At 37.2% G+C, this 26,265-nt stretch overlaps 1 protein-coding gene across 3 annotated transcripts in view; it reads right to left on the bottom strand.

Annotated features, from left to right (window-relative positions):
* HEATR4 (HEAT repeat containing 4) overlaps positions 1-21,745 on the bottom strand; it is a 95,437-nt gene extending 73,692 nt beyond the window's left edge. For 2 of the 3 annotated variants that reach the window (XM_031952556.1, XM_031952559.1), the window contains exons 1-4: positions 21,153-21,244; positions 12,238-13,199; positions 3,509-3,699; positions 2,571-2,711 (exon numbers count right to left, since the gene is read on the bottom strand). In XM_031952556.1, the coding sequence (XP_031808416.1) occupies positions 2,571-2,711; positions 3,509-3,699; positions 12,238-13,118 (1,213 nt within the window). In that variant the 5' untranslated portion in view covers positions 13,119-13,199; positions 21,153-21,244. Of the gene's footprint in view, positions 1-2,570; positions 2,712-3,508; positions 3,700-12,237; positions 13,200-21,152; positions 21,245-21,665 lie in introns of those variants that run through there. The other variant, XM_031952557.1, reaches the window with a different exon arrangement.
* Between the last annotated feature and the right edge of the window lie 4,520 nt (positions 21,746-26,265).

Here is a 26,265-nt window from a genome sequence, read left to right as displayed (position 1 = left end):
GGATAAAAGGGAGAAAAAAAGAATAAGGTAAAAAAATGCATAGCAGAGAATCAAAAAATAATTTACAAGGAAGTAAAGAAAAGATGGACACTCATGAATATCATTTATACACACACACACACACACACTTTCTTGAACTAGTATTTGTTATTATATATTTTGAATCCTTTCTGATGTTCTGCTGGGCAGATGTTCTCTTGTATTTTATTTTGTTTTGTATACCTTTTCTGTTTTACTTTTTTCTTATTCTGTTTTTCTTTAAATAAAATAAATTTTGAAGGAAAAAGATTGAAAAAATATATAAATAAAAAGAGAAATAGCAGGAGGCAGCTAGGTGGCTCATTGGTAGAGACCTAATTCTGGAATCAGATAGATCTGAGTTTAAATGTGGTCTTAAATATTTATTAGTTGTATAATCCTGGCAAGTCACTTAACCTCTGTTTGTCTGAGTTTCATCTACAAAATGGTGATCATAATAGCACTTATGCTATCCTGCCTAGCCCCCAAAAGATTGTTGTGAGAATCAAATGATATAATATCTGAAAAGTGCTCATTACAGTGTCAAGGGCATAGGATCCACTGTATAAACATTAACTAATGTTTTTGTTGTTTTTGGTGGTGGTAGTGTTTTTTTGGGTCCTGGGGCAATGTTTTTGTACTCACTGCCTTTGCTATTACCTAGTTATTAATGGAAAACAGACTTGCCAGAGCTTGTGTTAGGAGTACAGATCTATAAGGTTACCTCCTAGAATTCAAGGTTCCATGAGAACTCAACCTGCAAGTATATGTGCAAGTCCAGAGAGCTTGTTACAACGTTACCACAGGTATGTTCTTCATACATTAACTAGTGGGAATCTTGTTCATTTTCTTTCCATCCAATTCACTGAAAGTTTTCCTCTATATTTTCCATTATTGGTTTTTAAATATCCTGAAATATCCATATGAAGTTTTCCATCTGTTATCTTGTTATAAAGATTAGTCCACCTCCTCTCCTGGTCATAGACTCATGGTATGATCATAGACCTAGAGAAGGGACATTTAAGTAGTGTAATCTACTCATTTTATAGTTGAGGGAGGTTGAGTCTGACTTGCATCAGTCAGCATCATGCTTGTCTTTTATGTTCTGTCTTCTGAGTAATAATTTTACTTGAATATTTCTCCAATATTTCTATAATTTTTGACTTCCACCGGATGCAACTGCAACCATTCCATTACTTGGTAGTCTTCAAGAGTTGCTGTGATCAAAACATTTATCACCTCTTCGTCAGCAACTTGGGGATGAGCCACTCAGAAGTGAATCTACTAAGGTTGGTCCTTAGACAACAGAAATCCTTGGGCTCCTTATAAAGGCCTTTGCAGATTGGTAGAATCAGATCTTGTGTTGTGTTGATACGCTGTTAAGAGTTCAGGCTTATCTCCAATACCTCATCATGAGTGGAGAACCAAAAAAATACTACTGACAATATAGAAGAGAATCTTATATTCATTAAGCAACACTTTAAAAAAATAGTTATTTAAACTTCTCTTGACAATTACATGTATTAAATATACAAAAAAATGAGAAAAAAATAGGAAAGATAAGCAAAATTAAATAAGCCCAGGAGACAATACACAACTTTATGAATTTCCATTATTTGCCAAGTGTTGACCCCCATCCCAAAAGATATGCATATTGTCTTCAACATAAATATACCCACATTATCTTTATTTTTATGATTTTTTATACATAGTATGGATATGATGTTATTGTTGCTGTTTAACTTCAAAGTTGTGATGAATGTGTATATTATTGTTTTGGTTCTCTCCTTTCTTCATTTTATCTCATGTTATTGCTCTTGGGCCTATGACATCTTGTGGAAATCTATATATAAACTATATTACTACCACAATCTGAGATGTCTCTGAAAGAACTCTGGACAGTGGCAAAATAGGTCTAAGACAATGATTTGGGAAAGAAGGGGTGATGGTATTCCTAAGACTGTCCTGAGTCCCTGTAAGCCCAAAAGTAGAGAATTGGATTATAAAATAAATCAAAAACCAGGGATATTGTTGTTTTGGGAGTTAGTTCATTTTATCAAACTAATTGCAATTCTTTTTGATCATGGCAGTTGTTATTGCCCTGATTTATCTCTTCACAACCTCACATTCCTCTCTAGATAGATTTGTCTACCTAGATGTATTTTTGGTTAGGGTGGCCCAGGTAAGAAGACTGAAAGGGGGATCCTTTCCCCCAAAGGAGAAGACCAGAATACAGGACTAAGATGGCAATTTCCCAATAAATGCTTTACTTAATATGAGACCTGCCTCTTTTATGATTGGTTTTGAGCAATCTGGTTTATAGATATTATGTTAGTTTTATCTCAATTAGGTACATTGTTAACTTGAAAAATTTTTTAAGCTTTCATATAGAATATTAATGAAGATGATGATTTAGTATTGATGGGAAGAAATCAAGTTAACTACCCTTGGCTGCCCTGGCCTAGGGCCAGTGACTTTAGTTAAATCACCCATATCACTAGAAGTATTGCTTCTAATATCACCAGCCCACCTTTAAATGGCTCCCTTCTTACCTCTTTGAGGTTGTGGCTCATAATTCCATTCTTCTGGGCCTTTTGGGAAGGCCTTTGGCAAGTGTTTACAGTAGTGGTTGAGGTTTTCCAAAACGATCTCATCATCCTTTATTCCACTCTGATGGATGATGTGAACTAAGTCTGAGTGAGAATTAAAATAGCCAGTCATAGTGGGACCTGTTTTCACTTTCTCCCCCATATCCCCTCCTCCCTTCACTCTTCCAATTTTCCTGGCTCAGTGATCATGTCTAGTTTCTAGCTGCCCTAAAGACTTCAGGAGAATCTTTAAAAGTGTCTATAATTAGGGATGATATAGCTACAGGAAGAATTGGGATTGGAAATGGCAATAAAGATCATGAGGATGTGCAGGTCTCACTCCCAGTGGAAATCAGCATATAAGGATATGATCTGTTTTATCTATGAGATTAGTTCTGTGTTCATATCCAAACGCCCTTAGACAGTCTTTCTGGTTCACAATTGCCAGATGGTTTAAAAATATACCTTTCCAAGAACATCTTTGAGAGCCAATTTTGATGGGGGAGTTAGAAGAGGGAGAGAGAAGTACATAGCAGGGCCAAAGAGAGCAGGCTTAAATAGGAAATCATGGGGGACCCCAGGGCAGTTAAGGAGCAGAATGAAGAGTCTGGGTAGGCAAGGGCCAGAAATAACAGAAAATAATGGAAAGGCATTGACAAGGGAAGAGGAGGAATATCATTCAAAATATTATACACAAGATTAGCCCTCATATGAGGAAGTGGGATGACCAAAAAGAAATCACTATCCAATTGCTTCTGATTCCATCAACATGGGATAGAATCCTCCAAATTGGAGTTATCCAAAGGTAGAATCATTCTCATGATCACAGAGGAGACAAACTAGGAACTCTTGAGTTGGCTCATGGACTGCTTCACCCCAATAACAAGGGTCTGGCTTCTTACCAAAGTAAATCTCCTGTTCAAAGACATTGTCCGTGGAATAAGCATACTTCCCAGCTCTGGGATTTATCTGCTGAAATTTTTGTACTGGTGGGACCCGGAAAAGGCTCCGTTCAGTGATTATATCCTCAACGGTCTTATTGGTGCCCACCGTCATCTCAGATTTCTTCTTAATTGGTAGGTAAGCAGGAATTCTTGGCAGAGGGAAGGAATGGAAGAGGAATAAGTATTTTGTGGGGAGAGAATGGGCAGAGAAAGAAGCTTCCTATCTGTGTGGATAGGGAGGGGATGGTTACCACTGACCACTAACAGTAACTCTTACCTTTCCAGGACAATAGATCATTCCCCTTGCAAACATGATGCGAGAGCTGTGGACACTCAGGGGGAAATGCCCACCCAGGTTGTTAGTCTCCTTAGTGGACAGCGTGGTAGAATAGGAGCCTAATTCGAATGTGTCCTCAGACATTTACTAGCCACTGAAACCCTAGGCAAGTCACTTAATTTCTGTCTACCTCAGTTATCTTATCTGTAAAATGGGAATAACAATAGCACCTACCTCTCAGAATTTGTGTAAAGATGAGATGACATAATGTTTGTAAAGTACTTTGTAAACATTAAAGCACTAAATAAATTCCAACAATATTATTCCAGTGATTTCATTTTCCCTATTAAGGGAATCCTATGTTATTTATCATTAACATTTAGTCTTTTTACCCATGGTAAGGTTGATCCACTTGTTCCAGGGGTTGGTGTACCAATATTTCTGTCATGAATCATTTGGGATGATAAGGTCATAGACCTGAAGCTAGAGAGAACATCAGATGTCCAAATCCTCAATTTTACAGTTAAGGAAGTTGAGGTCAGAGAGGACAAGTGCAGTGGCATTCTGTTAAGTATTGCTTGCCTGAAATACTTTTAAGCTTAATCTGCATGATTATCTCCATCACTTAGCACAGTCCCTAGTACATTTGTTGTTCAGTCATTTCAGTTGTGTCTGGTCAATAGTTGGGGTTTTCTTGGCAAAGATCCTGGAGTGGTTTCCATTTCCTTCTCCAGCTCCTTTTACAAGATGAGGAAACTGAGGCAAACAGGATGAAGTGATTTGTTCAGGGTTTACAACTAGGGCCTGAGGTCAAATTTAAACTCGGGTTGCCTAGCACTCTTTCCATTGTACCACTTAGATATCCTTCGTAGTACAATGTGCACCTAGTGCCCTTGATTCAATTCAATTCAACAAGGGTTTATTCATTGAGAATTTACTATGTACCAAGAACTGTGCTATACATCAAGAATACAAAGGCAAAACAAAGATTGTCCAAGAAGACTAGATCTTAAGGTTCTAAAAGAATCGGATCAACCAAACTTATTATCTCTTCACCCTTCCTTAAACCTATCTCCCTCTAACTTCCCTATTTCTGTTGAAGGTACCACCATTCTTTCAGTCACCCAGCTTCACAATTTGAGAATCATCCTTAATTTCTCAGAATCCCTGACCTCAGTTAGTAAGAAGTTGTCAACTCTTATCATTTTGACATCTATACAATTCCACTCCCCAGGTCTCTACCTCAGTTGTTGTTTAGTCATTTTTAGTTTTGTCCAACTCTTCCTGATCTATTTTGGGGTTTACTGGAAAAGGATCAGGGAAGGCCTCTTGTGGAACTGAGGTAGGAATTCTAAAAAGGAAAAGAGAAGGGGCAGTGTTCTGGATATATAGGGACAGTTAATCCCAAAGTATGAAAATAGGATAAGGAAAGATTTCTTTGAGGAAGAATAAGTAGACTACGGTGATTAAACACAAAGTGAATGAAAATAATGAGTGAAATAAAGCCTGAAATGGTAGTTAAAAGCCAGTTTGTAAAGGCTTTTATTTGTCAAATACAGAAATTTGTATTTGCTCCTAAGACCAATGGGAAGTCACTGGAGCTTTTTAGAAATGTTCAGACTGTCTTAAGAAAATAACCTTGACAGCTGGGTAGAAGATAGGTTGGAGAGGGGAGAAAGTGAGTGAGGGAAACCAATGAAGAGATTATTGTACCAATAGTATAGATGAGAGATAATAAAGGCCTGTACTGGGGCAGTAGGGGGCAACTAGATGGTGCAGTAGATAGAATACAGGACCTGGAGTTAGGAAGATTTTGTGAGTTCAGTTCTGGCCTCAGAATTGGTCATTAGCTATGTGATCCTAATTAAGTCACTTACCCTTTGTTAGCATTAAAACAACAATACAAAAAATCACAAGGCTTGGGACAGTGGCTCCCCACTCCAAGCAAACAGAGCTCAACTTTAAAATAAAGTTCAAAGGCAAGAAATAAGCTGGAAAAATGAGCAAATAACAACCACAAAAATAGTTTCATGGCAGTAAAAATCAAAACACAAACTCAGAAGAAGGCAATAATGTGAAAACAGCTATAAATAAAGCTTTAAAGAAAAATGCTAATTGGATTCAAACCCAACCAGAATTCCTGTAAAAGGTAAAGATGCAAGAGTGGTAGAGGAAAAATTGTGAAAAGAAATGAAAACTATGCAAGAAAATTATGAAAAGAGAAGGAACAGATTGGTTAAAAGAGGCAGGAAAAAGTGTTGAGAAAATAACACCTTAAGAAACACAAATGGTCAAATGGTAAAGAAGGCACAAATATCCACTAAAGAGAAGAACTCCTTAAAAAGCAAAATTGGCTAAATTGATAGTAGTGGTGGGGAAGTGTAAAATCTCACTAACGAAAAATAATTTCTTAAAAATTAGATTAGGAATGAAAGCTAATGACTCCGTAAGACATAAAGAAACAATAAAACAGGTTTTTTTTGGGGGGGGCGGAGCAGAGCCAAGATAGCAGAATGAAGCAAAGAAACTACTCGAGCTTTTTCAATTTCCCTCTAAAATCACATGAAACCAAGCTTCTGAACAGTCCGGAATGACAGAATCTATAAAGGGATGGAATAAAACTATCCTCCAACTCAAGGTTGAACTTCAAAAAAGGTCAGTTGCACTGGGGTAAAAGGGGTATTTAGATAGTATAGGGGAAAAGTCTTAGCCACAGCAGATCAGTAACCAAGACCTTTTGTCCTGTCAGTAGATGAGTGGGGGCAGCCTCTAGTCCCAATATAGAAGGCAAAGTGCCAGCCCAAGGCAACAACAGTGGGTGGGTCAGGCTATCCTTTGCTGTGAGCAAACACAGCAAAACGAAAACAAAAACAAAAATAGATTAAGGAGTAGAAAAAGGATAGGGAGAAAAAGAAAGAGGAGGTAAAATGGGATAAAATAGATCACATGATGAGGCACAAAAGACCTATTACAGTAGGGGGAAAGAAGGAAGGACGTAAGCATTGTCACTTAATTTCATTAGTTCTGGCTCAAAGAGGGAAAAACATTCACTCAGTTGGATATAGAAATTTATCTTACTCTATAAGGAAGTATAAGGAGAAAGGGGAAATAAAAGGGAGGGGAAAGGAAGGCAAAACACAAGAAGAAAGGGATAAGAGAAGAGAGGAGGGGTGGTAGATTGAGGGAGGAGTTGGTGAAAAACAAAACTCTACTAAGGAGGAATGAGGTGGAAAGAGAAAATAGGACATAAGGAAATGTGGATGGAGGGAATATACAGCTGGTAATCAAAACTGTGAATGTGAAAGGGATGAATTCTCCTATAAAATGGAAGATAGAGTAGATTAAAAAACAGAATCCTGCAATTTGTTATTTATGAGAAACACATTTGAAATAAAAAGATATGTATAGAATAAGGGTAGAAAATTGGAGCAGAATTTATTATGCTTCAGCTAAAACCAAAAAAGCAGGGGTAGCAGTTCTGACCTCAGAGAAAGCAAAAGCAAAAATAGATCTAATTAAAAGAGATAAGAAAGGAAACTACATCTTATTAAAGGATACTATGGACCATGAAATAGTATCAATACTAAACAAATATGCACCAAGTAGTACAACATTCAAATTCTTAGAGAAGATTTTAAGGCAAGAAGATATAGACAGCAAAATTATACTAGTGGGGGACCTTAACCTCTCCCTCTCAGAATTATATAAATCTAATCACAAAATAAACAAGAAAGAAATTAAGAAGCTTAAGAGAATATTTAAAAACTTAAGATATGATAGACCTCTGGAGAAAACTGAATAGGGGTAAAAGGGAATATACCCTTTTCTCAGAAGTACATGGCACCTATGCAAAATTAACCATATATTAGGGCATAAAAACCTGACAATAAAATACAGAAAAGCAGAAATAGCACATACATCCTGAAAAGATCATGATGCAATAAAAATTACATTCAACAAAGGACCAGGGAAAGATAGACTAAAAACCAATTGGAAATTAAATAATCTAATTCTAAAGAATGACTGGGTCAAACAACAAATTATAGAAACAATCAATAATTTCATCCAAGAGAATACCAAAATTTATGGGATGCAGCCAAAGCAGTTTTTAGGAGAAATTTTATATCTCAAAATTGTTCTATGAATAAAACTGAAAAAGAATAGATCAATGAATTGGGCATGGAATTAGAAAAGCTAGAAAAAGAATAAAATTTTAAACCCAATATAATTTTCATCCAAACTGTGCATACTCTTTGATCTAACAGTGTTTCTACTGGTTCTCAAAGAGATCATAGAAGAGGGGGAAAAATGTTTGTAGCAGCTCTTTTTGTGGTAGCAAAGAATTAGAAATTGAGTGGATGCTCATCAATTGGGGAATGGCTGAATAAGTTATGGTATATTAAAATAATGGAATTTTATTATTTTATAAAAAATGATAAACAAGCTGGAAAGGTTTATATGAACTGCTGCTGAGTGAAACAAACAAGCAGGAAAGCATTGTACACAGCAACAGCAGGATTGTATGATGATCAACTATGATAGACTTGCCTCTTCTCAGTGAACCACTGATCCAAGGCAATCCCAACAAACTTTGGATGGAAAATGCCATTTCATCCAGAGAGAGAACTGTGGAGACTGAATGTAAATTAATACACGTTATATTCACTTTTTTTTTTTTTCCTGTTATGATTTTTCCCTTTTGTTCTTATTTTTCTCTCCCAACATGATTCATATGGGAAAATGTAAAAAATGAATATACATGTATAACCAAAAAAATGTTAGTTTTATCTATAAGTGGGGAAAAAGAAAAAAAAATTAAAAGAAACAATAAAACAAAGTCAGAAGAATGGGGGAAAAAGAAAATGTGAATTATCTCACTGGAAAAAATTTTTTTTTTTCAGTTTTTTTTTTCCTACCTGGGAAACAGATGCAAGAGAAATAATTTAAGAATTATTGGACTACATGAAAAACAGAATCAAAGAAAGAGCAAAGACAGAATGTTTCAAGAATTTATCAAGGAAAACTGCCTCAGATTTCTTAGATCAAGAAGGTAAAATAGAAATTGAAAGAATCCATCACTCACTTCCTAGAAAATATTCCAAATGAAAAGTCTCAGGAATACTATATGAAAGAAACAATTTAAATATTGTGAAGCCACAATTCAGATAACAAAAAAGTTAGCAGCTTCCATGTAAAAGGAGTGATGGGCTTGGAACATGATATTCTAGAAGACAAAAAAGCTAAGATTATAACCAAAAATAATCGACTCAGCAAAACTGAGTGTAATCCTATAGGGAGAAAAATGAACATTTAATCAAATTGAGGACTTTCAAACATTCCTGATAAAAGGCCCAAGCTGAATAGAAAATTTGACATTCAAACACCAGAACTAAAGAGAATCATAAAATAGTGAACACAAAAGAGTAATCATAATCATCAATAAAAATTAAACAGTGTACATTCCTACATGGTAAGATGATGCATGTAACTCCTAAGAATCATTATTAGAATAATTAAAAGGAGTTGACATAGACAGAGGTCTTGATTGTGAGTCCATTAGATTGAAATGATCTCCAGAAAAATGAAGGGAAGAAAGAGAGATGTACTGGAAGAAGGGGGAATGAAGAGGTAGAACAGGGAAAATTTTCTCACATAAAATTATGCAAGGAAGAGCTTTTACAAGGAAGCCCAAGAGAGATATTGGGCTAGCACCGCTATTGCTGCTGTTCAGAGATTACAGGAGGGCAGGAACCACTCAGAATCACTGCAGAACAACTTATGGCTATCATTTGCTCAAAACCACCAGTTGTGAAACTTTTCTTTCCTCTCCCTGATGTAACAGTATGTGTGTTTCAAAGCATATATTTATTGTATATGTATACACACAAATATATACACATGCATACACACAGAGAAATGGAGACAATTGAGAGGAAGCTTATATTGATTATACAGAAAAAAGAAAAAAGAAAAAAATAATTGGAGGGATCTTTCATCCTCTGAAGGCTTGAAATAAACCAAATAGATTTTATTTCAAACAGTTATTATAACTCCTCAAAAGCAGGGAAAAGAATTTGTTGTTCAATCATTTTTCAGTTAAGTGTAACTCTGTGATCACATTGGGGTTTTCTTGGCCAAGATACTTCAGTGGTTTGCCATTTCCTTCTCCAGCTCTTCTTACAAATGAGGAAACTGAGGCAAATAGGGTTAAGTGACTACCTCACACATAGTAAGTGTCTAAGGTCAGATTTGAACTCAGAAAGAGTAGTCTTCATATGAACATGAAGAGATTCCCCACCCAAGCAAAGCAAGAGAATCAACAGTGTTAGGGATATGGCATTTTTCTCCCAAACTCCTCTGAAGGAGCATCCTTTGTTCCACTGCTTTTCTTCAAGGAAACCTTTCCTCTCAGTAGAGGTGGAAGTGAGCCTTAGTGATTATTAAGAGAATCAGGAATACAGTTTGGAATTGGGAAAGCATGGTTCCTACCTATTTAGAGTATGGAAACCAACTAGAGGGAGGGACTAATTCTTTCAGGGCTGTGAATTCTCTTCTTTTTGGGTTAGGAAGTCTCATCTATTAATCACAGTCTGCTCTGATTAACGTGCCTGAGTGTTAATAACCCTTTGGACATCTACAAGAGATATTTTATAGGAAATTGGTTCTTACCAGTAGATATCAGTTTCCAGGGGGATATCTGTTTAACAACACTAGTCAAGTTAACAAATATTAAATGCCCATTCTGTGGCAGGCACTGTATTAAATAAGCTGCTATAAATTTTCTCTTATAAAAATGTTGGGCTGCATCACATCACAAAGCCATCTGGTTGACTAAATTAGTACCAGTCTAGCAGGGTGAAAAGAGCATTGAATTTAGAGTCAGTAAAACTAAATGAGTTTGAATCTCACCTCATTAGCTTACCGAATATATTCACTTGGCAATTATCAAATTAGCGAAGAGATGAAATATTTGCAAGTCTTTGAAATTTTAAAAGTTCCAGATAGATAAATGCTAGCTATAATTAACTTTTTAATATTAAAAATAATATTTTAACCTCAAGGTTAAAGGTGGCTCAGTGGATAGAGTCAGGAAGACTCATCTTCCTGAATTCAAACCTGGCCTCTTACATACCCTGTGACCCTAGGCAAGTCACTTAATTCTTTTTACCTCAGTTTCTTCAACTGTGAAATCATCTGAAGAAGGAAATGACAACTACCCCAGTATTTCTGGCAAGAAAACTGAAAAAAGGGGTCATAAAAGTTGGACACAGCATAAAAGTTGAACAGCAATAACAACAAATTTAATCTCTCTGGTCCTTAAGTTTCCTCAGCTGTAAAATGAGGATATTGAATTTGTTAAACTCTAAACTTATGATCCTGTAGCCTACTGCTAATTCTGGGGATTCCTGCTAGTAAATAAGACTTGTTGATATTGGAATTCAAATGAGCGTAATCCCCAAGGGAAGCTGGTTTCTTTCAGTAGTAAATGACACACCCATTGATGAACCTTGGAAAATCATAATTGTATCATATCAACCTTAGAAATAAAGTTTTGGAATAAAAATCCCTCTCTCTGAGAAATTAAAGGAAGTTGATTCAAATAGTTATATGGACCTTACTCGTATTCAGTTTTGGTTGTGTGATTCAATCAAAACCTGTCATTTAGGGCCTTCCATAATTTGATTCCATTATTTCTTCTCCATCTTATTTCCCTTTACTCAGATGTTGACAATGCAACTTTTGCTCTAACCTGATGTTCTACCTCCAGGACCTCTACTTTTTACTTAGTTAAGGAAATAAAAATAGCAATTGTTTCTGTTTTGATCAGAAACCCTAAGAGTCTTCCCCTTCTGATTTTTTTTTTTATCAGACTAGGTAAAAGATGGCTTTCTCTACTTCATTTCTTATCTAGCCTTAGTCACTGAATGGACCTTAGTCAAACTGAACCTGTTAAAGATTTTAGCTTAAAAAGCCAAGGTTTCCCACCACATCCAGATCCATGTCCAGTCATCTTTTTTTTTTTTTTTTTAAATTTATGATGTGATTCAAGGTTTTATTGCATAATATCCATTTCTAGGAATTACTTTCTAACAATGAAAATATTCTGCTAAATGATGGTTACCAACACAAATCTCAACAAATAAGTTTTTTTTTCATGTCCAGTCATCTTGATCTAGATCTTGCCACTGGGCCCAGATGGCTCTGGAGGGGAAAGTGAGGCAGGTGACCTTTGCACAGCCCTCCCTGCAAATCATAGTATCATCTTCCTGAAGTCTTGGTCCTGTTCAAGAACAAAGAACCAATAATAACAACAGTTATCAGAACCTAAGTGGCTTGGTTTCAAACCCACCCGTACAGAAGAGAGAGTAAAAACTACCAAATACAGCCTCTGAGCCTAGAGCCAGAATACCTGTAATACTCGGGAAGCAGTAACTCTGGTTTATTTCCTTCTTCGGTTGAAGTGCCCATATCCACGCCCTCAAACTCGGCTACCTCTTCAGCCTCAAGCTGAGTCACCAGCTCCAGGTCACTGGGAGAAGAAAGCTCATCCCGGATGTGGCTCCAGTCATACTGATGTCTCAAGAAATTTTGCCACTTGCTGGAGGGGCCCGTGGCCCGCAGGGTTTTCTTGTTTTGGATCCAGCGAGCTGTGCGCTTGCTCAACTTTTTGAGCACAATGTTCTCCCACCCTCTGGTCTCTTTCTCGATTGATTTAAGCCACGGCTCTCTTGGGTCCGCTCTCCAGTCGGTGATGGGTAGCAGAATTGGCGACTGGGACTCCATAATCTCCGACGCGGGACAGGAGAAAGAGCGAGCCAGAGCATCACCCAGGGAGCTTTCTTTCTGAGACTGCCTCAGTTTGTACTTCTTTGGGCCCTGAATCCCTTTGGTTATGGGTTGGAGGGCCGGTAAGGATGGCAGGTCCATGAGAGATGGAGAAAACTGCCGGCTGAATTTGGGAGCCTTCCGAGCTTGGAACTCCGTGCCCTTGGAGATGATGTTTTCCGTGTTGTAGATGTGGTCAAAGTTATACTGGCTGTAGGGCAAGCTGGGCAGTCCCCACTGCTCCAGCACTTCCTTGGAGAACGAGAAGTCTGCGGACGCCTGCTTCAGGTACTGCTTCTTCGTGCGAGCACAGTGCCGCGAGTTGCTGGGGGAAACAGTCGGAACCCCTGAGAACGAGTCATGCTTGTTCCCCGACTTCAAATGGTAAAATGCCGGGTTTTGTCCTAGTCGATTAAAGGTTTGCTTGTCCGGGGAATTGGAGGCAGCGGAATCAGGGACCTGCATGCTGTTGCGGAGCAAATACTTCCAAAAGCACCCCTGGGTCAGGTCTAGGGGGCCAGGGCTGGATCAGAGACACCAAGGAACCTGCGAGGAACAAAGCACACAGCTGGAATAAATTATCCCATGACAGCTGCGAAAACAGCACGGAACACTCTAGACCTCCGAGCCATGCCCTGCATCTTCGTGATAGAAGCAAACAGTGAGCATCCTTCCCTCCTCTCAGCAGAACAGTGCGGGGGATGCGGGTGACTAACAATTCTAGACCAAGCCTTCTCAGCTTTGGCATTGGACCGTAAATGTGGAGGGAAATAGATTTTTATACATCAAAAGAGAACAATAAACAAAATACAAAATAGGTTGTATCATTAGGTAATCAATTTCTTTTTTTTTTATTTAATAGCCTTTTATTTACAGGATACATGCATGGGTAACTTTACAGATCAATTTCTAATTGGAGGAAAGATTAGAGGCTTTTCAAGTTGGGAAGAGGAGAGCAAACAAGTTCAGTTTCTGGAAATCAGCACCGTCTGTCGGACTTGGTCAATGTGTAGATTTTTTTTTTTTAATTGTTATTTAGTCGTGTCTGACTCTTTGTGACTCCAGGGACCACAGCACACGGTCCATGGGTTTTTCTTGGCAAAGATGACTGGATGGTTGGATACTTTCTAGCTAGGTGATCCTGCTTGCCTCCATCTCCTCAACTGTAAAATGGGAATAATAGTCCCTTTCTTTCAGGATTATTGTTAAAAATCCAATTAGGTAATATTTGTGAAATGTTTTGTAAACTTTTAACATATGTTAGCTATTTTTATGTTATTATAAAATTATGTGTCAGGCAAAAGATTGAATGACTGAGGAAACAAAGGTTTGAGCTTCAGGGCTTATTGATTTATTAAACAATGCATGTTAATTGCCTAACAATTCTAGACCAAGTCTCAGCTTTGGCATTGGACCGTAAATGTGGCAGGAAATAGATTTTTATAAATCAAAAGGAAACAATAAACAAAATACAAAATAGGTTGTATCATTAGGTAATCAATTTCTAATTGGAGGAAAGATTAGAGGCTTTTCAAGTTGGGAAGAGGAGAGCAAACAAGTTCAGTTTCTGGATATCAGAAAGAGTTATCCTAATTCTCTGAAGTGCCTTCATTAAATCAAAGATGGAAGGAAACAGAAACTGAATGACCAGTACAGGGTCAGTTTTCAGATAAGACATATGGGCTGCTTGAAATGTATAACTGTGAGAAAATTATTGTTATCAGTCTTTGGATCTGAGCTTGCACTTTGGCATAATCTAGGTCCTTAATTAAGGATCTTTAAGCAACAGGTAGAGCTGGTTCAGTTTTCCAGCCACTCAGGGTTAAGTTCAAATAATGCTATAAAGTTTTCTCACAATTCCCATAACTGTATATTTGCTCACAAGACAGAAGTTGTACTAGATCCATAAATAAATAAAAAGGGGACTGAGCTTGATTCAGAATTGAGTCACAAGATATATATGTCAGTATGGTTCACTTAATTCTGACAATCCTGTCATGTATTATATGATATTATAATATAAGATATATAATATATATAATTATATAAGATAACATAATATATAAGATATTTTATTGTCACAATATAACACTATAATTATTGTATTATAGAAGGTATTATATTACATATTATACAAATGCTTAACACAGTGCCTGGCACATACTAGGTGCTATATAATAGCTAAGGGCTAGTTGTTAATATTTTTATTACTGATAAATTCCTTTATAGAAGTGGGGATCCACAGGTGTGGAATATTGCATATAACATCAGATTATTTTGATGAGGCATTTTGTTTTGTTGAGTAATATTTTTTCTTCCTCTTCTTAAAAGAAATATTTGTTTTAAGGGATAGCTTTCTGGGAACAGGAAAGGGAAGGCATACAAAGTCAATATAAAGACAAAAGATCTCAATAAAATCTATCAACAAATGTGTAATTTAAATAATTTGATGGAGAAGTGGTGGAGCCAAGATGGCAGAATAAAGGCAGGAACTCACCCAGCCTCTTCCCCAAATTGCTCCAAATTCCTTTAAATAATGATTCTAAACAAATTTTAGCATCAGAACACCCAAAAGATGGAGCAGGACATTTTCCAGCTGAAGGTAATTTAGAAGCTCAGCAGCAAAAGTCCATAGAACCAGGGTAGGAGCCCAGCATGCAATTCTAATGCAATCCCTGGCCCTGGCCCTGGGCCAGCCCCACCTCTGAATCAGCGGTAATCCTGGGGGCTTCCAGACCTCTCAACCTACAGACACTAAAGATCCCCTGGATGGCCAGCAGAAGAGAGCTATGGAACCAGAGTAGGAGCCCAGCGTGCAATCCCAATGTGGGCTACACCACCTCTGAGTCAGCAGCAGTTTTGGGGGCTTCCAGATCTTTCAGCCCAGAGACACTAAGGACCACCTGGAAGGTCAGCAGAAGAGGGCCGTGGAACCAGGATAAGAGCCCAGCATGCAATCCCAGCTATACCAACCCAGTCCTGGCCCGAGCCTGGGCTCTGGCCCTGGGCCAGCCCCACCTCTGAGTTAGCAGCAGTCCTGAGGGCTTCCAGAGCTCTCAGCCCTCAGACACTAAGGACCACCTGGAAGGCCAGCAGAAGAGGGCTGTGGAACCAGGGTAGGAGCCCAGCGTGCAATCTCAGCCCAGGCCATGACAGCACAACTCTGGCCCTGCCTTAGCCCTAGTCCTAGCTGTGGGCCTCAGTGGCAGTGAGACCTCTGAATCAGCAGCAGTCCTGGGGGCTTCTAGACCTCTCTGCCTAGGGACACTAGGGAGGAGTCTGAAGGTTAGTGGAGAGGGTCTGTGGTAACAAGGCAGGAGTCTGACCCACAGGGTGAGCCAACTTAGCCCCAGCCCCAACGCCAGGGCTCCAGCATCAACAAAGCAGGATTCTGTTGCTTTAGCACACTAGAACTTACAGCTTCAGTGGGGTGGGGACACTCCTTACAATTCCAGGACAGAAAAGGTCGCTTGTAGTTTGGTTCATAGAAGGATCTCTGAAAACAGCTGCACAGAACTTGAAGCTTGGAACAGTACACCCTCCACCCTGGAAACAGAGCTCTACTTTCACTAAGAACTAAAAGCTGAGTAATAGGCTAGGAAAATGAGCAGACAACAGAAAAAGTTTCTGACCATTGAAAGTTATTATGATGATCAAAACAAACACTCAGAGGATGATAACAAAGTCAAAGCTTCTACATCCAAACATTGCAAGAGATGCTGAGACAATATTTTATGAGAGTATTGAGAACAGAGTTTTTCTTTAACTAGAGAATTGTTTTCATGGTATCTAACATCAAAAAAGGAAGTTTTGGATTCTAGCCCAAACCTCAGAGGAAATGCTTAAGCTTTGACAGAATTGTTATAGTATAAAATCAAATATAAAATACAGGATTAAAAATTAATTTCCTCAAGGCCAAAATAAACTATCAGTTGAATCTCTCACAGTCTTAGACCAAATTTCATATAACTTAACTTTCTAAGTCATTCTCAGATTCATGGAGAGATTCCACCAGGACTCAAATTATAAGAAATTTCTTCAGGGGGAAATCATATGATATACTACTACTAGCATCCAGGGAATAAGGATTGCTTCTCTATCCCTTCATGGTTATTAATTGTCAAGATTAAATTGAGACAAACTAAGGAAATAAAGTCCAAGTAGTGTGATTTATTGGCAAGACTTGCAGTATAAAACAAAACTTCCTCAGTAGGCACAAGGATCCTGAAGAGAAATTTACCAAGTTTTGCTTTGTTTTTTTTTAATTTTCTTTTTTTTGTTAGTAAAAAACAATTATTTTTTTAAATTTAGGGATCCCCCTCTCCTTTCCTCCCCCAGAGTTTGAGGACTCTAATTGATTGTGTCCATTTGCATTGTACAGTTAGTGGTACAATAATAAGTGACTTCTTTAAAATTAGATAACTTACAAGAAAACTAATGTAACTCAGGAAAACAAGACAATGTCAGTGGCTGTACAAAATGTTAGCAAGGATATAAAATGGAATTGTTTTAGTTTTCTCACTTGCTACATGAACTTTGCTTCTCTGAAACAAAGGGAACTTATCTGTAAAAAGCAAGAATTGGACTAGGTCAGTGGCTTGATAGAAACTCCAGATTTGGGAGGATTCTGGGAAGATAAAGGAGTAGATTGGTAAATTTCAGGCTCTCTAGATGTTCCCCACAAATAGAACAAATTTGTGCCTCAGGGCAAACATAGCCGGGTGAAAGATCAAGAAAACTTGGGGCAGAACAGTGTCCTCCAGATACAATCTGAGATCTAAAGAAAGACCTCAAGCTGGGGATTAACCTGTGTGAAGTGCAAAAACCTCCCACCTAGCTCCACAGAAACACTAAGTGGGGAGCTCTCTGCTAGTTGGTTTGGCTGAAGTCTCAGCAGGAACCACAAAACCTTTCACCTCCTGGACTGTTTGCTGAGTTAGGGATCTGAATCTGGGAGGACTGAGTGAATCTCAGCTGATTAGGAATGCTGGGCCCAACTGTGCTGCAGAGACTCCGTCCTGGGCCAGAAGGAACCAGCACACCTGAGTGCCGGGTCAGAGGGAAGGGATTGCAGCTGGCTGCAGGCACTTGCTGGAGAGTAGAACTCTTGGTTTGAGGTTCCAGGTCAGAGCTCAAGTGAAGTTAGAAGCACCACATCCCCATCCCAGGATTAGAGTGCTTACATATTATAATATTGCTTACTGAAAATAATGAAGGGCAGCTAGATGGTGCAATGGATAGAGTTCCAGCCCTGAAGTCAGGAGGACCTGAGTTCAAATCTGGCCTCAGACACTTAATACTTCCTGGCTGTGTGACCCTGGGCAAGTCACTTAACCCCAATTGCCTCAGCAAAAAGAAAAAAAAAAAAATGAAAAGAACTCCATCATAGAAACTTACTATGAGTAAAAAGAGCTTCTTCTACCTCAAAGAGTAACATAAAATGGCTCCCTTCCCAGAGAGAACTTATAAAACTCAAAAAAGAATTTAAAAACCCAATGAGAAATAGAGAAAAAAAATTTTTAATTCAAGAAAAATAATATTATAAAAAAAAGTTAGCCAACTAGAAAAGAAGATACAGAATCTCAAAGAAAATAACTCTTTGAAAATTAGAATTGGGCAAGGGGAAGCCAGTAAAGCTATGAGAGAGACTAAGAAATAACAAAACATTATTAAGAATAAGAAAATAGAACAAAATGTGAAGCATCTTATAAGAAAAATGACAGATCTGAAAAACAGATCAAGAAGAGAAAATATAAGAATTGGACTGACAGAAAGTTGTGACCAAAAAGAGACAAAAAAATGACAAATAATATAAGAAATAATCCAAGAAAATTGTCTTGGTATGATAGGAGAAAATAGAAATAGAAAAAATCCACCAATCACCACCTCAAAGATATCCTTTGTGAAAAACACATAGGAATATTATTGCCAAATTTTAAAACCCCCATATGAAGGAGAAAGTTTTGCAAGAAAGAAGAAAAAAAAATTCAAATATGCTGGAGCTACAATTAAAATTGTACAGGACTAATCAGCAGCCACAATAAAAGATCACAAATCTTGGAATCATATCTACCAATAATCAAAAGAACTAAGCCTGTGGCCAAAAATATCATATCTAGAAAAATTACCTATAATAATGAATGAGAAAAAAAATGAACATTTAATGAACTTGCAGATCTTCAGGACTTTCTGCCAACTAAACCCAAACACAAAGAACTCAACAAGGGACAATTTTTTTTTTTTTATTTTGCATGAGAAAGGCATAACATATGTTTAAGATTGACATTAACAATACAATAGCTCAAAAAGATAGATTGAGGCAGAGTTAAGGTAAAAATACTAATCATGCCATACAAATGAGATGCAAGGGAAGAATAGACACAGAGGCATTAGTGGGAGAAGAGCTTGTAATTCTGCCTATCCCTCCCCCTTATTTCTTTATAGATTTTGAAGTGTGTTATACCCTTCATGACATATATGCAGTGTTGTCTACTGAACAACATTTCCAATGTGAGTAGGTTTTCAGAACTAGGAGCCCTCCTCCCTGCCTTCAATGCCTCTGAACCTCATTTGTATAACATGATTACTATTTTTATCTTAACTCTGCCTATTTTTTTTTTAGTTATCCTATTGTTGATTTGAACTTTAAACTTATAATATACATTTCCCATGTAAAAATAACAAACAATTTGTTCAGGTTTAAACAGTTTGTCCATGTTGATTTTTGATATTGGCTCTTATATGTTAAATTTTCTGTTAAGTACAGGTTTGGTTGATAAAGTCCTGAAAACCTGCAAGTTTGTTGAAGATCCATTTTTTCTTATTCAAAATTATAGATAATTTTTTTGGATATGATATTTTTGGCCACAGGCCTAGTTCTTTTGATTTTGGGCAGATATGATTCCAGGACCTGTGGTCTTTTATTATAACTGCTGATAAGTCTTATACAATTCCAATTGGAGCTCCAGCACATTTGAATTGTTTTTTTTTCTTGTTTCTTGCAAAATTTTCTCCTTCATATGGGGGTTTTAAAATTTGGCAATAATATTCTTGTGTGTTTTCCCCAAAGGATCTTGGCGAGGTGATAATTAGTGAATTTTTTTTACTTCTGCTTTCTCCTCATGTTTTATCACTCCAAGACAATTTTCAAGAATTATTTCCTGCATTATTGTGTCAAGGTTCTCTTTTTGGTCACAACTTTCTGTTAATACAATTATTCTTATTTTTCTCTTCTTGAGCTGTTTTCTAGATCTGTCATTTTTCTTTTAAGATGTTTCACATTCTGTTATATTTTCTCATTCTTTATAATCTGTTTTGTTATTTCTTGGTCTCTTCTAGCTTCACAGGCTTCCTCTTGCCTGATTTTCAAAGAATCATTTTCCTCTTTGAGATTCAGTACTTCCTTTTCTAGTTGGTTGTAGAGGGTCACAGTAGGTTGTAGAGGGAAACTCTGGGTAAGATATAAGACCCTTCAGCCCAGAGGGAACCTGCTATCAATGTCTGGTTCAGCTCCCCATCTCCCCTAAGGGCTCTCGGCCTTCCTGAGAAGTCGGGGGTGGGGGGGGTGGGGGGAGGTGGTGACAATCTGTGTTGTGATTGAAGCAGAGTGATACCAGGGGGGGCAATCTACATACAATAGCAAGTTGTTTATGTGGTCCCACATGCTCAGTGTTGTTTTGGTTACATAAGGGTATGAGGGTATACAAAGGGGAAAGACCTTGTAATAAACGGACTCCATATTTCCACTGTCCTCAGGAGTCCCACTTCATCACTTCTCCACTAAGATGGTATATTTTTAATCACCCCAGCATGGGGGCTCTAGAAAGCAGGACACAACAGTTGGTTAACTTTTTTTTTAAAATAATCTTGTTTTTCTTGAATAGTTCTTATTTTAATTTTTTTGTTTTTCCCCAAAGTCTCTCATTTGATTTTTAAATTCTTTTTTAAGTTCTTCTATAAATTCTCTCTGAGAAGGGAGACATTTCATGTTACTTTTTGGGGTAGAAGCTTTCCTTTTTTTTTTAATTTAACTTAATTTTTTAAATGAACATATCCTCCTTTGAAGATGAACCCTGGTTCTTTCCTATTTCCATAATATGTTTCAATAGTGGGGTTCTTTCTTCTTTCCAAGTTCTGTTTTTTTTTAAAAATAAGAGGTTAGTAGTGTAAAGTACCTCTAATCCTGGAATGGGGGGGGGGGAGAGGAGGGAAGGAGATGGTGCCTCAAGCTTCCCCTCAGCTCTCCCTTCTCTGACCAAGAACCTGTATGAGTCCAAGTTTTGTCTTTTAATTTTTTGCTATCTAATTTTTATTCCTTGCTCTGAATATTTCTAGTCTCCAACCCAGAAGTCAAATCCTGGAAATATTGACTTCTATCAGTTGATGTTAAAAAGTGAGAAAGGTTTTTTTTTTCTTTTTCATTAAAAATGAAAAATGTTTTTTAAAAAGAAACCTTCTGATGTTATGGGAATGAAGAGTAGTATAGTATTTTATATTTACCTTTTGAGTGACTTTTTCATAACGTCCTGGCAGAATCAGTACTAACAATTAGTATTTTAAGGTTTCATTAGCTTTCCTGTTTCTGAAGCTGTTTACAGTTGTTTCCAAAGCAACCAGCAACTTATTTTGTGTTCTATCATCTTTGTCAGAATTTAAGGACTTAATCTGAGGACATATCTGGCTTTATAGCAAATCTCCCTTTAGAAACAAAGAAACAATACCCTTTTCTAAGCATTTGTGTCTCATTTGCTGTGGTTTGATTTACTTGAGTCCAAGTTTTGCCTTTCAGTTTTTTAATATTTAATTTCCATTCCTTGCTTTGAGTACTTCTTGTCTCCAACCCAGAAATCCTGGAAATATTGACTTCTATCGATTGATGTTAAAAAAAAAATCTCCTTCTAGGTGAGAAAAAGGTTTGTTTTTTTTTTTTATTCACTGAAAGTGAAAAATGTTTTTAAAGAGAAACCTCCTTATGTTACGGGAATGAAGAGTAGTATAGTATTTCAGATTTACCTTTTGAGTGATTTCTTTCACAATGTCCTGGCAGAATCAATACTAACAGAATTAGTATTTTAAGGTTGCAATAGCTTCCCTGTTTCTGAAGCTGTTTACAATTGTTTCCAAGCAACCAGCAAGTTCTTTTGTGTTCTATCATCTTTAGAAGAATGTAAGGACCTAATCTGAGGACAAATTTGGTTTTATAGCAAATCTTCCTTTAGAAACAAAGAAACAACACCCTTTCCTAAGCAGTTATGTCTCATTTGCTATGGTTTGATTTACAGTTATAACTTTGACATCATGACTTTCCCCCTCTTGGGGAAACTTGTCACAACTTGGCATAAGAAATTAAATAGGAATTTGGGGGGAGTTTTGTGAAAGAGTAGCAGATGACAGAGTCTCTGACCTAATGCTTAACCCAAATTTTACAATAATGTACTCTTAATACTCCATAAAAGAAATGAACAAAATATCAGACTTCTCTGGAACAAAGGGAATGTCAAAAATTTTTATAAATATTTTCTAGATTTGGATGGTGATGTGATGGTAGTGGTGGTGTGCCCCTAAGTCCCTGCGTTGTGCAAGGGATAGCTGTATTTCCAGGTTTTCTGTACAAAATAGATTCCACTTTTGTCTCATGTATGAACAAGGTTCGTTTGCCCTTAGGACCAGGAAGGAGTTGAGCATCAAATCTACTATTGGACATAAAGGGAAGAGCCTCTGGCACTTCTCACTTTCCTTAGACTTGCCTCAGAAATAAATTTCTAGAGTTTGGCAGACCCAGGAAGTTAACAAGTATGTAGTTTACTCTGTTCTGAATGCAGATGAGCTGAGTAATCTTGGCAAGAATAAAAAGGGATCACATGCAGCTAGGGAGATGATAGATAAGGATTTCACAAAGTATGTGCCATTTGGGCCAGGCCTTAAAGAATAGGAGTAGGAAAAGGACAGCTGGTATTGGAAAGAGTTTAGGGAGAAAGGGAAGGGAATCTATCCTAGGGATTACAAAGAGTCAGAGGCATTAAATGAGCATGGAGATAAAAAAACTGATGAGAAAATCTTTCCTTAAAGCTAAGGCAAAGTCAGACTGTAATTTTTCATTTTTCAGTCCATTATATATTGGTAACAAATCCACAAGCACTGGGCCAGAAAAAAGACTTGTCTTTTTTTTTCCAATGGTATTTTATTTTTCTAAATACATGTAAATATAGTTTTCAACATTCATTTTTGTAAGACTGTGTTCCAAATTTTTCTCCTTCCCTCTCTTTCCTCTCCCCTCCCCAAGAAAGCAAGCAATCTGATATTGGTTAAATATTTCCATATTGGTCATATTGTGCAAGGAAAAAGCAGATCAAAAGGGCAAAAAAACACAAGAAAGGAAACAAACAAAATGTTGAAAATACTATGTTTTGATTCACTTTCAATCTCCATAGATCTCTCTCTGGATGCAGACGGCATTTTCTATTCCACACCTATTTGGAAATGCCTTGAATCATCTCATCGTTGAGAAGAGCCAAGTCCATCACAGTTGATCATCACATAATCTTCTTATTACTGCGTACAATGTTCTCATGGTTCTGTATCAGTTCATGTAAGTTTTTCCAGACTTTTCTGAAATCGAGATACTTATCATCAGAAAAAATACTTGTGAGCACACCTATATACTCCAAAATGAGTTTGTAAAAGGAGAACTCAGGAGAATTCCAGTGTGGAGTGATGGATAAAATGCCAAACTTGGATTCAGGAAGAATGAGGTTCAGATGTTAACTGGACTGAACCAGTCTTTAACCTGTGGGTGTCTGGAGCCAAACAGAACATACCAGAAATATGAGAGTTGATTGAGGTCCATTACAGTGAAAGTTGGATGAGTTGCTGCAGTGATCAGACTTTGTAATGGTGGCCCTTTCTCTGATACCCCAAATTCATAAATTGATTGGAAAAAGGAAACTAGTTCTAATGAAACCCACTGATACTCTTATAAACAGAGTTGGCAGAGGTCAACTGGTTGATAAAGATGCTCTAGTTGAAGATCTTCAACTAGGATAATTTTAAAACTGCAGGACTAGATTTGACTTACTCTGAATCCTTGCCCTTTGTTAAAGTTAAAGAATGTTATTTAAACACCTCACATTGGAAATACAACTCATAAGAGTTGATTGTTATGATGGAAAACACGGTTGAAAGTCTTCTGGTTATTCTCAGTGGTTTTCCTATTTCTTTTGCTTTATCTGGGATTGGAATTGCTACCCCTACTTTCTTTATGTTAGCTGAAACATAATAAATTCTGTTCCAGACTTTTACCTTTACTCTGTATGTGTCTGTGTCAAATGTGTTTCTTATAAACAACATATTGTAGAATTCTGTTTTTTAATCCACTCTGCTATTTGCTTCCATTTTATGGGAGAGTTCATCCCATTAACATTCACTTATGATGACCAGCTCTGTATTTCCCTCCATCCTGTTTTTTTTCCCTATATATACTTCTGTTTTCTTTTTCCACCCTGTCTTCAGTCGTGTTTTTTTTACCCACGCCACTCACTACCTTACCTCCCTCCTTCTCTTACTAGTGTTTCTTTAACCCCCTCCATGCACTACTTTCTCTTCTATCACCTTTTCCCCCTTCTCTTACCTTTTCTCCTAATGTTTTTGTCCTCTTTTCTATCCTTTCCCTCCCTTTTCTTTCTTTTTTTCTCCTCCTACTTCTTTACGGATTAGATAAATTTCTATATCCAACTGAATGATTAAGTTATTCCCTCTTAGAGCCCAAACTAATGAGCTCAAGCTTCAGATAATGTTCACCCCCCTCCTTTCTTTCCCTCGATTATAATAGGTCTTTTGCACCTCTTCATGTGAATTAACTGTCCCATTTTACCTCCTTTTTCCTTTTCCAGTAGTGCCATTCCAGTACCAGTTTCCAGTACAAAAACTTTATGTTTTTTTACTTGATGTCATCACACCAGAATCCATTCACAACCACACCCTCAGTCCATGTGATGCCCCACTCTGTATGTCCTAGTGACAGATACAGTTCTCAAGAGTTACAGATATCATTTTCCCATCTAGGGATGAAAATAATTTACTCATATATATATATATATATATTTTTTTTTTTCCCCCTGTTTACCTTTCTATGCTTGTCTTGAGACGTGTGATTGAGTCCAGAATAAATTTTCTGTTTAATTCTGTTTTTTTTTCAATAGAAATGATTGAGTGTCTTACTTCATTGTAGACATTACTTAAAGATGATGCTGAATCTCCCTGGGTAGTTAATTTTTGGTTGTAACCCCAGGTCCTTTGCCTTCTGGAATATGGTACCCCAGGTCTTCTGATCCTTTATTGTAGAAACTCTCAGATCCTGTGTAATCCTCATTGTTGCTCCGATATTTGAATTGTTTTTGTTCAGTAGCTTTCATTACTTTTTCCTTGAGGTTGAGTTTTGAGTTTCACAACATTGTTATTTGGGTTTTTCCCTGTGGGATCTCTTTCTGAAGGTGATCACTGGATTCTTTCCATTAGTATTCCCCCTAGAATATTGGGGCAATTTTCCTTAATGATCTATCCAGAATCTTTTTTTTGTTCCTGGTCTTCAGGTAGGCCAATAATTTTTAAATTGTCTCTTCTGGATCTATTTTCCAGGATGGCTGTTTTTTCAATGAGGTATTTCACATTTTCTTCCTTTTTTTCATTCTTTTTAGTTTGATTGATTCTTTCTGTCTCACAAAGTTCATTAGTTCCCATTTGCCCTGTTCTAGTTTTTAATGTGTGATTTTCTTCAGTTTGCTTTTGTATATCTTTTTCCATTTGGTTAATTCTACTTTTTTAAAGAATTGTTTTCTTCAGAAATTTTTTCTTTCTTTTTCCAAGCTATTGATTCTCCCATGCATATATCTCATTTCCTTTCTCATTTTTTCTTCTACCCCTCTTATTTTTCTTTTATTGTTTTTTATGAGCACTTCCAAGATGTTTTGTATAAGTAGTTTAGTTCTTAGAAATGCTTTTCTATAGATTGTTTTTCAATGTGTGTGATTGTGTGTGTGTGATTCAATTCTGTCAATGTGTATGATTCAATTGTGTGATCAACACACAATTTGGTCAACAACATGTGTGTTTTAAAACAACTAATAAATAATAATGTAAATTTTCAAATATGAACAGCCACTAATTATTTTAATTGTAATTGTATTGTAGGAAGGAAGGAAGAAAGGAAGGAAGGAAGGATAGACAAAAGGGAGGGGGAGAAGGAGAGAGGGAGGAAAGAAGGAGAGCCAGGAATCCAATAGATGTTTAATTTCAAAGTGAAGATATTGGCTTGCAAGCAAGGAAGCAGATAAGACGTATGTGGTGGGACTCCACTCTCAGTGGGGGGATCTGAGGCAAAGTGGGGAGATCTCAATACTTATACCAATACACAGTGATCTATAGCAGGACAATGAGGGGTAACAGCAGCAAGTTTGATTCATAGCAGGGGCTCATGACCAGAACACAGGTATTTGTCCAAGCTTGTCCAAGCTCAGAGAACACCTGTGCTGGTCAGAGCAATACAATATTTCTGTGGGATTTTGCCAGTGTGTGAGATCATTATCCAGAGAGTGAGTACAAAGGATTGTTATTATGC

The sequence above is a fragment of the Sarcophilus harrisii genome, chromosome 2, assembly GCF_902635505.1.
Source record: "Sarcophilus harrisii chromosome 2, mSarHar1.11, whole genome shotgun sequence".
NCBI lineage: Eukaryota > Metazoa > Chordata > Mammalia > Dasyuromorphia > Dasyuridae > Sarcophilus > Sarcophilus harrisii.
This window is presented reverse-complemented; position numbering and strand designations above follow the sequence as displayed.